The sequence below is a fragment of the Petromyzon marinus genome, unplaced genomic scaffold (genome assembly GCF_048934315.1).
Source record: "Petromyzon marinus isolate PM22_M1 ecotype Great Lakes invasive population unplaced genomic scaffold, UKy_Petmar_22M1.pri1.0 PM_G_Scaffold_142, whole genome shotgun sequence".
NCBI classification, from domain to species: Eukaryota; Metazoa; Chordata; class Hyperoartia; order Petromyzontiformes; family Petromyzontidae; genus Petromyzon; species Petromyzon marinus.
This window is the reverse complement of record NW_027422698.1, coordinates 297,618-310,382: the sequence shown is the minus strand read 5'-3', so window position 1 is coordinate 310,382 and position 12,765 is coordinate 297,618. Positions and strand designations below refer to the sequence as shown.

Below are 12,765 nucleotides of genomic sequence, written 5' to 3'. Positions count from 1 at the left end.
CCCTACGTGGGTGTACACTGTGTATATATCTCAAACAGAACCGTCTATCGTCAGCGCCACTGTCTAGCTAGAACAGTTGGCAGGCTGTCTTAGCTAGTGGCGTCCGGCGACGGCGAAGACGGCTGCGACGATGGTGGCGAGACGACAGCACGGCGAGGGAAGCCGCTTCCGGCGACAGCCCCGAGCTCTCGCCCGGGGCTCCCTCTTATCCCCCCGCCGTGGCCTGGCTCCGTCCTGGCCACGCCCCCCCTTCTGGAAGCTAAGAGCAGTTCCCAGGGCTTCCAGATGGACCCCTCCATGAACTCTGTCCTAGTGGTCTTCCCCCCATGTGTACTGTCGCCTGCTGACGTGTGTACTGCCGTACACTGTATTTATCACTTTCAGTCAGCAGACTGCGCTATTACGCTACATTTGGAATGTGCTAACCCAGCGGCCCCCAACCTTTTTGGCACCAGGGACCGGTTTCGTGGAAGACAATTTTTTTCACGGACCGGGGGAGGGGGGGGGTCATCATTGGGTCTTTTCAAAGAAGCTCTCCAGCGACGTTTGTTTATTACACATTGTGGCTACTCGGGGTTAGAGCTTGTGGGCTTACTCCTTGTGGCTACTAGGGGTTAGAGCTTATGGGCTTATTCATTGTGGCTACTAGGGGGTTAGAGCTTGTGGGCTTACTCATTGTGGCTACTAGGGGTTAGAGCTTATGGGCTTACTCATTGTGACTACTAGGGGTTAGAGCTTGTGGGCTTACTCATTGTGACTACTAGGGGGTTAGAGCTTGTGGGCTTACTCCTTGTGGCTACTAGGGGGTTAGAGCTTGTGGGCTTACTCATTGTGGCTACGATGGGTTAGAGCTTGTGGGCTTACTCCTTGTGGTTACTAGGGGTTAGAGCTTGTGGGCTTACTCATTGTGGCTACTAGGGGTTAGAGCTTGTGGGCTTTATACCAACACTGTGACTGAGACAAGTGCGCAGTGCGGGAAAGAGGCGCGGACGGAAGTGGTAAATAAAATAATGGGGGCGGGCCACACGCGGACTCACCGCTCACCTCCTGCTGCTGTGCGGCCCGGTTCCTAACAGGGGGTTGGGGACCCCTGTGCTAACCTACCAAGCAGGGTAGGTAAGCATTCTCATTCGTGAGATCGATATTTCAAAGTCCGTATTTGTGGCGTCCATTGCATTAAGACGGGCAAAGTGCGTGTAATTTGGAGACGGACAAAGGCATCTCGGGGATCACAGATAGCTTGGTGGTGATGGCTATGCTGTACGTAGCCTCTAATCCAGCACCGCAAAGGCAGTGAGGGTGGCTGGACCGCACACGTTTTGCGAAAATCCCTTCCCATGGACGTCGAGGAGGTGCCACTCCCCGGCACGCCGGAAGAAGGCAGTACAGCAAAGTGCAGACTAAATATTGTAGGTCCCTTCTGTATGCGTGTATGGTGAACTTCTTTTGCACGGTACGGAGCCAATTGTACGAATTGGAGGTATCAACACATTAACTTAATTTGCAGAGGACTGCAGAGCTTGGCTAATTGTTGGTGTTGGCTCACAGCCTGTATGCCTGAGGTTCCTCAGCGATGGTGAGATGCAATTTGCATTGAATGATGACGCGATATGAAACTAAACATGAGTATTATCAATAGGTGATGTTTTAGTGCGTTAAACGGTGGCTGGATCACACGCACTCAGAGGTTCTGATTTGTAATCATGTTGAAAAGCGTGTTACTAAATTTCTGCCAGTAGATGAAGGCGCTATTTTAGTCAGTATTGGCGATGTAATGTGGGTTAAAGCTTGCACACCAATTGGAGGCTTTGGAAGATAAGCCTATAGAGGTGTTTCACGATAACATGCCACGTCACTTTCATGCAGTACAGAAGCAGCAGCTCGCCTGCGTTTAAGTGACTCGGTACAATGGTGAGCACAATGCTTTATAAGTAGGGACGTGCTCACCCAGCCATGGATAGAACTAAATAATGAAGCAATTCTGCTGGAGCTTTTCTTTTGTTGGCGGCAGGCTACCTATCTGTAATACCCAATTCTGACGTGGCATTGTGCTTGCCACTCACCCCTTCATGTGCCATGCCGGCCTGTTAAGGCTATATGGGGGATCTTTGTATTTGTGGAGAGAGTGAAGAGTTTTCCATACCTGGGCAGTGTGCTCATGACCAGCTCCGGTTTGACAACAGAGGTCTCATTCCGAGTCAGTCAAGCGGTATTAACTTTCCATCAGTTGCGTAAAGCTACCTGGTCTGTCACTCCCTATGAAGCTTCGATCTTCTCGGCCAGTCATGCCCTCCCTTCTCTACGCTTGCAAAATGTAAACCCCCCTAAAGGAAAATCTTCCCTGGTTAGAAACATTTAGGCTGGCCTGCCTACGATCCATCCTAGGTTTAACCAGGCTGGATTGTGTGAGGAGCTCACAGATCTTTGAAAGATCTGGACAAAATCCCATCGGTGAGCTCCTCTGGCAGGCAAGGTTGCATTAGTTGGGTCATGTAGCCCACATGCCTAAACAGCTTTTGTTCGGCCAGATAGAGGGGGCTAAACGAGCACGGCACGAGCTAGAGAAGAGATGGAGTGATGTGGTACAAGAGGATGTGGAGCTGAGTGGACTGGTACCAGTGGTGTCTAGATCGGCCTAATTGGAGGAGGCTCGTGAATGCTGCTGATGGGCAGTTGGAGGCAGCTGCCCTCCAGCAACAACGTGCAGAGCGCCGGGTGGCTGAAGCACAGCAGATTGGCACAGTACAGGGCACAGGTGGTGCATCGGCCATTCATTTCAGTCAGTGGACCCCTGGCACCTGGGTCTGCCCCATAACCTCCTACCAGCGGGCCTTCGACACTTCACGTGGCCTCAACATGCACATAGCCTGGCACAAGCGACGTGGTGAGGTCACCGCCACTTAGTGGCGAATGGCGGTTGTTGTGTCGACCTGCATGGGTGGTCTGTGTAATGTAAAGGAAGGGTTGTTGGCGGCCGCAAAGTCAAATGGAACAGGTTCCCTCCTGTGAACAGCACTTACTCCAACACAGCATCGAGAAACAACGCGCACCACGGTAACTCCCGGGTCGGCCGCAGCGAGATTCTAAACGGCACCACCCCTCTGTGCCGTCATGAGCGCCGCCACCACCGGCCTGTCCCCCATCCCCCGAACGCCAACGACGACACCCGGCAACCTACCCGCCGGAAAAAAATTCACGGTGCTCAAGCGGTAAATGTCGTGGGTTTACTCTCCAGCACGCAAAGCGGCGGGATCGAAAGCGGTCGCTCATCGGCCACGGTTTATAGCAGCAGCTGTCAGAGTCGGGATCGAACCCACGACCTCCTGTAGACCGGGCGAGGTAACATCTCATAGCCACTGTGGTGATGATGATGATGATGAGAGAGTGAGAGAGACGCAAGCTCCAAATATACGGCAGCAGCTGTCAGAATTGGGATCGCACCTACAACCTCCTGTAGGGCTGCACGGATTCCTCCAGTATAAACAAAAGTTTCTGATGGATGTGAAAGTGACGTAACCCTGTGAGCCCCACCCGGCACGGCCAATGGGAGACGTTTGTCACTTGAACGGAGTGCGGTCGTTTAGTTACTGCCGCTGGTGGTGATCACCAAGCGGGACGTCAAACTCCACTGTCAACGTTGTGGGTTTGCTCTCCCAGAACACAATTGGTGTGCGCTAAAGTAGTAACGAATTGAAACTAAACTCAACAAAATTTTTTTCATTTTACCAGGCGAGGACCCACCGACCTACGCAGCTATTTTCATAAGCGACCCGGCCATCACAAACGATAGCTCAATGACGCGGCGTTATCGTCGTCGTGCGTGAAAATCTCCAGCGAGCGGCTCTCCGAACACAACTGACGGGGGCGACGAGCCACGCGCTCGCACACGTGGACCCCGTGACGCTTGTGCACGACGTGGGGTTTTTTGTATTTGTTTGTCGCTGTAACGTTTTTACCCCGGTGCCCCCGACCACAAGTCTGTGGGAAAAGAGCTTCACAGCTTGTCAGATTCCTACCTCCAGCGTAAATAAATATTTCCGATTCGAATTCCGTTTGCACTCAGGAGGCAATCGACTGGCGGTAACGACGAGAGGCTCCTGCCAAGCGCCGCAGGGAGTAGGCAGATGACCTGCGGGCAGCGTTAAGACCACAGGAATCTGATGCGCGGTGAGGCCAGTGGGCGAGGTCCTTTCTGCGTTGTTTTTTTTCCCCACGAGTTTTTTTTTTGGGGAACCCCTTGCGACCGCATTGGAGGGCGGGGAGGCGGGCGCGAAGGGAAGGACTCTCGCGTTGTTACCGGGGCGAGGTCACTTCCTGGCTCCGGTCACCGCGGCTTTGGCGGGGAAGGGGAAGCGAAGGAAGCCGTCGGATTGCGGCGACCTGCCCGGGGGGCTGCCGTTGAAAAACAACGGCCTCGGCGCAAACTCCGTCTCCCCGGGGCGGCAGCGCGGAGGCGTCGTCATCATCCAGCTCCACGCGTTTCCCTCCGCGCCTTGCGACGTTCGCGGGGTCGACGTCGCTGCTACCAGGGGGGGGGGGGGGTGGGGGAAAAAATGACATTACGTACAAAACGTCACCGTATGAACCTATCCCCATTTTCCCTGCTTGGTCGGTTCCTAACAAAGTTCAAACATATCATTATCAGAGTTGTTTCTTTTCGTTTGCATTTTTGACTGCTTGTGTTGTGGTTATTGCAAACATGATCCCTTGTATAAAGGTGTCAGTTTTTGTTGTGCCAGCCAAAAGGGTAAAAACCTATTCCTATATCTTGTTACTGGCAGAGGAGGTCTCATAATGTAAAGGCTTACCCCGAGCCCTCAATACTCCCTGATGGTGCGCTGTTTTTGAGTTGTACGCCTTTTGGCGTCTTCTGGTCCAACACCAGTGGAGACTAGGCTCTAAGAAAAGCCGTCTCGGGTGTGGACCAATCAAATTCAAGGACACTGCCAATATTATTATCAGAGTTGTCTCTTTTTTGTTTGCATTTTGACTGCTTGTGTTGTGGTTATTGCAAACATGATGCCTTGAATAAAGGTATCAGTTTTTGTGCCAGCTAAAAGGGTAAAAACCTATTACTAAAGTTCAAACGGCCCTACCGAATCTCACTATGAACGGCGAGGACGCCGCGCCGTTCGGAGCCTCCTCCTCCTCCGCGCGTCTCCCCTCATCGATAGCGTAGGATCGCAGGCGGAGGCGATCGTACGAGACCTGCAGTTTCTTCTGCTCCTGGTCCCTCTCCAGCAGTTTCTCGGCAGCCTCGTTGTACCTCTTCTTGAACTTGGCCAGCTCGCTCTTGGCAAGCGAGAACTGCCGCTTCAGAGTGGCGACCTCCGTGACCTTGTTCTGGATCTCCTGCTTGAAGCGGTCCTCAGACTGCACCCTGAGCCTCTTTGATTTCGCGGCCAAGTGTTCCTGATACAGTCTCTCCTGGTGCATCTGCGAGATGGAAAATTTGATGGAATGTATTTTTAATCGGTTAAAGAGCCGTACGCGCAAGGGGACTTACGTGTAGAAGAATAACTCGGTTAATCATGCCTCTGGGAACGACGAAGCTCCAAAAAAATATCGAAAGAATGAAAACAAATATTCATAATTTTCGATTTAAAGCTTTCGTGACTGCAGGGATTCATCTTCTGGGTTATTTCGGTAAGGTCATGTAGAATGGAGATAAAATAATAACAGAATTTATTCTGTAATAATAAAAAAATAAAAATAATAACAGAATAAATTCTGTTATTATTTTTATTATTTTATCTCCATTCTACGTGACTTTGCTGAAAGAACCCAGAAGAAAAATATTCATAAATCACGCAAATTAATTCAAGAGTGACATCTTAAACGCTGTACATGTTCTAAGTAGTGCCACCGATAATAGACGGACTAAATATTAACTGCGTCATTCCAATGGTGCTCGCTAAATAAAGAAGTGCCTCCAAGTCTTTTTGTCTCCGAGTTAGTCACTACTTATGTTTGGAGTTTGCACGTTCTCCCAGTGGCTGTGTGGATTTTCTCCAGGTCCTCTGGTTTTTCCCTCCCAATGTTTAGAAACAACATCTAACGCGTTTTAGAGTATTTGACTGCTGTAAATTTCCACGTGATGATAACAGCCGCTTGGGTTGGGCTATCATTCGTGATGGCCAGGTCGCTTCTGCAAAAAAAAGAGGTTACGTAGCTCAGTGGGACTTTATCCGCTAAAATATAAAACATTTCAGTTTGTTACTTTTAAAAATAATTTTTATTTTTAAAAAGTCACCGATCCGTCGCCGATACCTGAAAGATCCAGAATGAAAGCGCCCGCGAACATATCTCCTGGATGACGTCCGGCCCTAGGCCCGCCAGCACCATGGACTTGTGCTCCTCGGGGGGGTTCAAGCAGACCCGCACCACGTCCAGGCTGCCGCGCGGCAAGGCGCCGCACGCCGGGCAGGCGACCGCCCCCATCTTGAACTCGCGTTCGCCGTCCTCGTCGCAAAAGAGGTGCGAGCAGGAGGTGACCCAGGCGAAGTCGCCAACAATGCGCCGGCACTTCCTCAAGTTGCACACCAGAATTTCTTCGTGCGCCGACATTTCCTCCCCGCCTGACCACTGGCCCCGGGGGGCCGCCAGTTCTTCTGTTCCAGTCGCCGCCGTTCTGGTTGAGGGAAACGAATCGCGGGTGAAACACGTTTAGCATGGAGTGCGCGAAATGCGTTCGCGTTTTTTTTTTGCGAGCTCCTGCCGTTTATTGACCGGCTGAGAGCTCCAGAGAGAGCACCGGGGTGCGGTCTCGTTCGTTAAGGGCGGCGAGAGATCTTGGTCAGCGTAATGACGGAAGCAAGTGAGGTAAAGTACGATGGCGAAGCAAACAGAATTCAGTTGGGAGAGCGACGGTTTTAGAGGATAAATTGCTGAGCAGGGGGAGTGTTCTGACCTGCGGTTTGGTGAGTGGGTGGATGAGTTTGTGGGTGAGTGAGCGAACTTGTAAGTGGCTGATGGGCTGGGTGTATGCACGTTGAACTTATTTCACACCGTACAGAGCGAACCGTGCTAATCGGAGGTACGGGTTGAGGACAAGAAACTAAACACAAAGACCAGTGCAAAAGAAATTAGTTTTCAATCAAGATGATTTTAAAATGCACAGTTTCAGTGGATTCCTAATAGCAGAAGGAAAATGGTTCCAGACGGACGCAGAAGCGCATCTGAACGTGCGCAACGCTGGCCCAAAAACCTCTGCGAGGGTGAGTGTGTTGTGACCTGCAGGGTGGTGGGGTGAGTGGATGGGTTTCTGGGTGAGTGAACTTGTCAGTGGCTGACTGGTTCAGTGAGTGTCTTGTTGTGCCTGCAGTTTGGTGAGTGGGTGGGTGAGTTAGTGGGTGAGTGAGCCTGTGAGTGGCCGACTGGCTTTAGTGTGCTGTCGTGACCTGCAATGTGGTGAGTGGGTAGGTGGATGCGTTCGTGGGTGAGTGAACTAGTCAGTGGCTGGTTGGCTCAGTGAGTGTCTTGTTGTGCTTGCAGTTTGGTGAGTGGGTGCAAGTGAATTAGTGGGTGAGTGAGCCTGTCAGTGGCTGGCTGGCTTAGCGTGCTGTCGTAACCTTCAATGTGATGAGTGGGTGGTTGGATGAGTGAGTTAGTGGGTGAGGGAGCTTGTCAGTGGCTGACTAGCTGCGCGAATGTGCTGCTGTGACCTGCAGTGTGGTGGGTGAGTGAGTTAATGGGTGAGTGAGCTTGTCAGTGGCTGACTGGCTGTGTTGAGTCCTCACCACTTGAGATTGGGACGAATTGGGGAGGCTTTCGTTCCAGAAGTCGATTGACAATGGCAGAGGATAATGACTGCATGCCACACTCAATGTGCCGTCTGTATTCATCCGTATTGTTAATGTATGAATACGCCTGTTGCTCAGGAAAGCACCACTGAGTCTCAACTCTTCTTCAGGAGGGGTCCTGCCAAGTTTGCACAAGAGGGGGCGATGTTGCTGTGATCCCCCCACTGAGCCATTTCCAGGTAATCTGTTAGCTTTGGGATGTGGTTCTGGCAAGTACCAGTTCCACTGTGTTTGTGGGTTTAGCTATGGGAGGGAAACTCGGAGGAAACCAATGGAGATCACACACATGCCACTCTGTAGTACAGAGAGTGATCACACAAACCATTGCCGGACAGCTGGGATCACTCCGTGTACAGTGCTGTACAGTATCTATATGTGTAGGGGCCATCCCTTTCGTGCGTACGCAAAAATCCGTCAAAACCTGACCCCGTACGCACGCGGGCTTTTTACACACCCCCCCCCCCCCCCACCTGCCTACGTACGTTCGCCTGACGCATCACCCCCCCACCCCCTAGAATCCTGTAGAACGGCCGATATGTAATCCACGCAGAAACGATCAATTATTAATATTAACGTGTTTAAGCAAACAGATAGTCCACCGCCGGCTGCATTATCGAGGCTTCAACCCCCCCCCCCCCTGTTTCCTATGCGTACATTGTGAGTAGACCCCCCCATACGCAAGCGTACGCATTTTAGGTAACCCCCTCCATGACAACGAACTAAATGGATGGCCCCGTATCGGGAAAAATCGGAGGACCCTGAGACAAATCCACGCAATCAACATGGGGAGAGAGACGCAGACTCCAAATATACAGCAGCAGGAGCAAGCGTGCTCAGGGCCTGGGCGCAAACCGACGATCTCCTGTAAGCCAGGCGAGGTAATTAACATCTCCTAGTCACCTTGATGACAACAGGCGAGGTAGTTAACATCTCCTAGTCACCTTGATGACAACAGGCGAGGTAGTTAACATCTCCTAGTCACCTTGATGACAACAGGCGAGGTAGTTAACATCTCCTAGTCACCTTGATGACAACAGGCGAGGTAGTTAACATCTCCTAGTCACCTTGATGACAACAGGCGAGGTAGTTAACATCTCCTAGTCACCGTGATGATGACAGGCGAGGTAATTAACATCTCCTAGTCACCTTGATGACAACAGGCGAGGTAGTTAACATCTCCTAGTCACCTTGATGACAACAGGCGAGGTAGTTAACATCTCCTAGTCACCTTGATGACAACAGGCGAGGTAGTTAACATCTCCTAGTCACCTTGATGACAACAGGCGAGGTAGTTAACATCTCCTAGTCACCTTGATGACAACAGGCGAGGTAGTTAACATCTCCTAGTCACCGTGATGATGACAGGCGAGGTAGTTAACATCTCCTAGTCACCATGATGATAACAGGCGAGGTAGTTAACATCTCCTAGTCACCATGATGATAACAGGCGAGGTAGTTAACATCTCCTAGTCACCGTGATGATAACAGGCGAGGTAGTTAACATCTCCTAGTCACCGTGATTATGACAGGCGAGGTAGTTAACATCTCCTAGTCACCGTGATGATAACAGGCGAGGTAGCTAACATCTCCTAGTCACCGTGATGATAACAGGCGAGGTAGTTAACATCTCTTAGTCACCGTGATTGACAGGCGAGGTAGTTAACATCTCCTAGTCACGGTGATGATGACAGGCGAGGTAGTTAACATCTCCTAGTCACCGTGATGATAACAGGCGAGGTAGTTAACATCTCCTAGTCACCGTGATGATAACAGGCGAGGTAGTTAACATCTCCTAGTCACCGTGATGACGACAGGCAAGGTAGTTAACATCTCCTAGTCACCGTGATGATAACAGGCGAGGTAGTTAACATCTCCTAGTCACTGTGATGATAACAGGCGAGGCAGTTAACATCTCCTAGTCACCGTGATGATGACAGGCGAGGTAGTTAACATCTCCTAGTCACCGTGATTATAACAGGCGAGGTAGTTAACATCTCCTAGTCACCGTGATGATAACAGGCGAGGTAGTTAACATCTCCTAGTCACCGTGATGATGACAGGCGAGGTAGTTAACATCTCCTAGTCACCATGATGACAACAGGCGAGGTAGCTAACATCTCCTAGTCACTGTGATGATAACAGGCGAGGTAGTTAACATCTCCTAGTCACCGTGATGACAGGCGAGGTAGTTAACATCTCCTAGTCACCTTGATGACAACAGGTGAGGTAGTTAACATCTCCTAGTTACCGTGATGATAACAGGCGAGGTAGTTAACATCTCCTAGTCACCGTGATGATGACAGGGAAGGTAGTTAACATCTCTTAGTCACCGTGATTATGACAGGCAAGGTAGTTAACATCTCCTAGTCACCGTGATGATAACAGGCGAGGTAGTTAACATCTACTAGTCACCGTGATGACAACAGGCGAGGTAGTTAACATCTCCTAGTCACCGTGATTATGACAGGTGAGGTAGTTAACATCTCCTAGTCACCGTGATGATGACAGGCGAGGTAGTTAACATCTCCTAGTCACCGTGATGATAACAGGAGAGGTAGTTAACATCTCCTAGTCACCGTGATGACAACAGGCGAGGTAGTTAACATCTCCTAGTCACCGTGATTATGACAGGTGAGGTAGTTAACATCTCCTAGTCACCGTGATGATGACAGGCGAGGTAGTTAACATCTCCTAGTCACCGTGATGATAACAGGCGAGGTAGTTAACATCTCCTAGTCACCGTGATGATGACAGGCGAGGTAGTTAACATCTCCTAGTCACCATGATGACAACAGGCGAGGTAGCTAACATCTCCTAGTCACTGTGATGATAACAGGCGAGGTAGTTAACATCTCCTAGTCACCGTGATGACAGGCGAGGTAGTTAACATCTCCTAGTCACCTTGATGACAACAGGTGAGGTAGTTAACATCTCCTAGTTACCGTGATGATAACAGGCGAGGTAGTTAACATCTCCTAGTCACCGTGATGATGACAGGGAAGGTAGTTAACATCTCTTAGTCACCGTGATTATGACAGGCAAGGTAGTTAACATCTCCTAGTCACCGTGATGATAACAGGCGAGGTAGTTAACATCTACTAGTCACCGTGATGACAACAGGCGAGGTAGTTAACATCTCCTAGTCACCGTGATTATGACAGGTGAGGTAGTTAACATCTCCTAGTCACCGTGATGATGACAGGTGAGGTAGTTAACATCTCCTAGTCACCGTGATGATAACAGGAGAGGTAGTTAACATCTCCTAGTCACCGTGATGATAACAGGCGAGGTAGTTAACATCTCCTAGCACATTCCAAACACTGCACAGCAATCGAATCGCTGGGGATGGGAGGGGGGGGTGTAAAACGTCGTATTTCCAAGCAAAGTAAAATGTTGTGGACCCCATGAGGCTGATGAAAGTTTCGCCCTCACGAAAGCGACGCTGGGTCGTGGCTCACAGGGCGATACCAAATAAAAAAGAAAATAAATGAATTAAATCCATCGCCTCACAACTTTTTGAGGGTTTCCCGCGCTTTTTTTTATTGTTTGTGTTTAGTGAGACACCACGTCTGAGGGTAACCCTCAGACGTGGTGTCTCATCACTACTATGAGGCGACTTTTACTGGTAGGAAGGAAGATTGTAAACTGAGTGTACCAGCCTGCAATAGATTAATGTGTCCGTCCGTCCGTCCCCTTTCAATACTCTAACGAAGTGAAATCTCGTGTGACTGTCATCCTTTATTTAACCATGTGAGTGACGTCATTGAGAGTCACTCTCTTGTCACTGTCATCCTTTGTTTAACCACGTGAGTGACGTCATTGAGAGTCACTCTCTTGTCGCTGACATCCTTTATACTGGTAGTAGCGAAGATTGTAAACTGAGTGTACCAGCCTGCAATAGATTAATGTGTCCGTCCGTCCGTCCCCTTTCAATACTTTAACGAAGTGAAATCTCGTGCTGTTGGGGTGTAAAATCAGCAATAGACAGCGCAGAGACTTGACAAAATTCCAATGTTCCTACCAGGCCACCCTGCAGGGACCTGTTAACCCCTCCCCCCCAGCGTGTAATATTGTTTTTGTAGTTTATAAACACTCGGATTCCCGCACTTTTTATCGCTTGTTTCGTGACCTTCAAGGGGTGAGAAAAAAAATTAAGAACAAAAAACCCCCCTCAGACGTAGCAACTCCGAAGTCCTAAAAAAAAGCCGTGTAAAATTGTATTTATAATCAAACTACTCGGCAACGTAAAATAACAGCCCTCTGCTTGATATGAACCCCGAAGTGTTTAATGTGAGATATAGAAAAAAAAATATATAGTTTTTTGTTGTTTTTACCTCACAGCAATCCACACGCTCGGTGACGTCACCCTGCAGCTGCGCTCGTGACGTCACGGTGGGGGGGGGGTTGAGGCACGCGTGACGTCACGGTGCGGGAGAGTGGTTGCGGGCGACCGTGTGACGTCACGGACCCCCCCCCCCGCACCCCTCCCCTTCCGCGTGACGTCACCCCTCGCGCTCGTGACCTGAACAAGGCAGTTGTTTCGATTTAAAGCTTTCGTGACTGCAAGGATTGATCTTCTTTGGTTCTTTCGGTAAAGTCACCACCACGTAGAATGAGAATAAAATAATAAATTGATAAAATAACAAAATAAAATTCTCACGACGTTTCGGCCACAACACAAGTGGCCTTCATCAGGTGAAGGGACAAGACTGTCTGGAGGACAGCGCTGGAGCGAACACAGCCAAGCTCAGACCGCGACCTTTAAGCTGTGTGAGAAGAAACAGAGCGCCTTGACAAAGGAATTAGCATAGAATTTAGCATTGAAATAGCTGAGTGATTAGCTAAATTCAATGCTAATTCCTTTGTCAAGGGGTGCCTCTGCGGATGTGTATGCTTTAACTTTAACATAGCCATTTCTGTGACCAGTCACAAGTCAATGGCATGTGAGCCTACTGAATTAGAA

General features: G+C 49.9%; 1 protein-coding gene across 1 annotated transcript; it reads right to left on the bottom strand.

The window, feature by feature from the left end:
• Positions 1-1,478: 1,478 nt before the first annotated feature.
• LOC142910386 (E3 ubiquitin-protein ligase CCNB1IP1-like) lies at positions 1,479-12,279 on the bottom strand. Its single transcript, XM_076059996.1, has 4 exons — positions 12,137-12,279; positions 6,271-6,631; positions 5,097-5,436; positions 1,479-4,522 (listed from the first exon to the last, which is right to left on the bottom strand). The coding sequence occupies exons 2-4, from the start codon at positions 6,565-6,567 to the stop codon at positions 4,308-4,310; spliced, it is 852 nt and encodes a 283-aa protein (XP_075916111.1). The 5' UTR covers positions 6,568-6,631; positions 12,137-12,279; the 3' UTR covers positions 1,479-4,307.
• Between the last annotated feature and the right edge of the window lie 486 nt (positions 12,280-12,765).

What these genes read in the sequence shown, in the direction of transcription:
- LOC142910386 (XM_076059996.1), bottom strand. Translation starts at nt 6,567, where the DNA reads ATGTCGGCGCACGAAGAAATTCTGGTGTGCAACTTGAGGAAGTGCCGG. An exon ending in TTTCATTCTGGATCTTTCAG is followed by an intron (nt 5,437 to 6,270) that starts GTATCGGCGACG and finishes TCCATCTCGCAG; the next exon opens with ATGCACCAGGAGAGACTGTA. An exon ending in GCCGTTCATAGTGAGATTCG is followed by an intron (nt 4,523 to 5,096) that starts GTAGGGCCGTTT and finishes CCCCCCTGGTAG; the next exon opens with CAGCGACGTCGACCCCGCGA.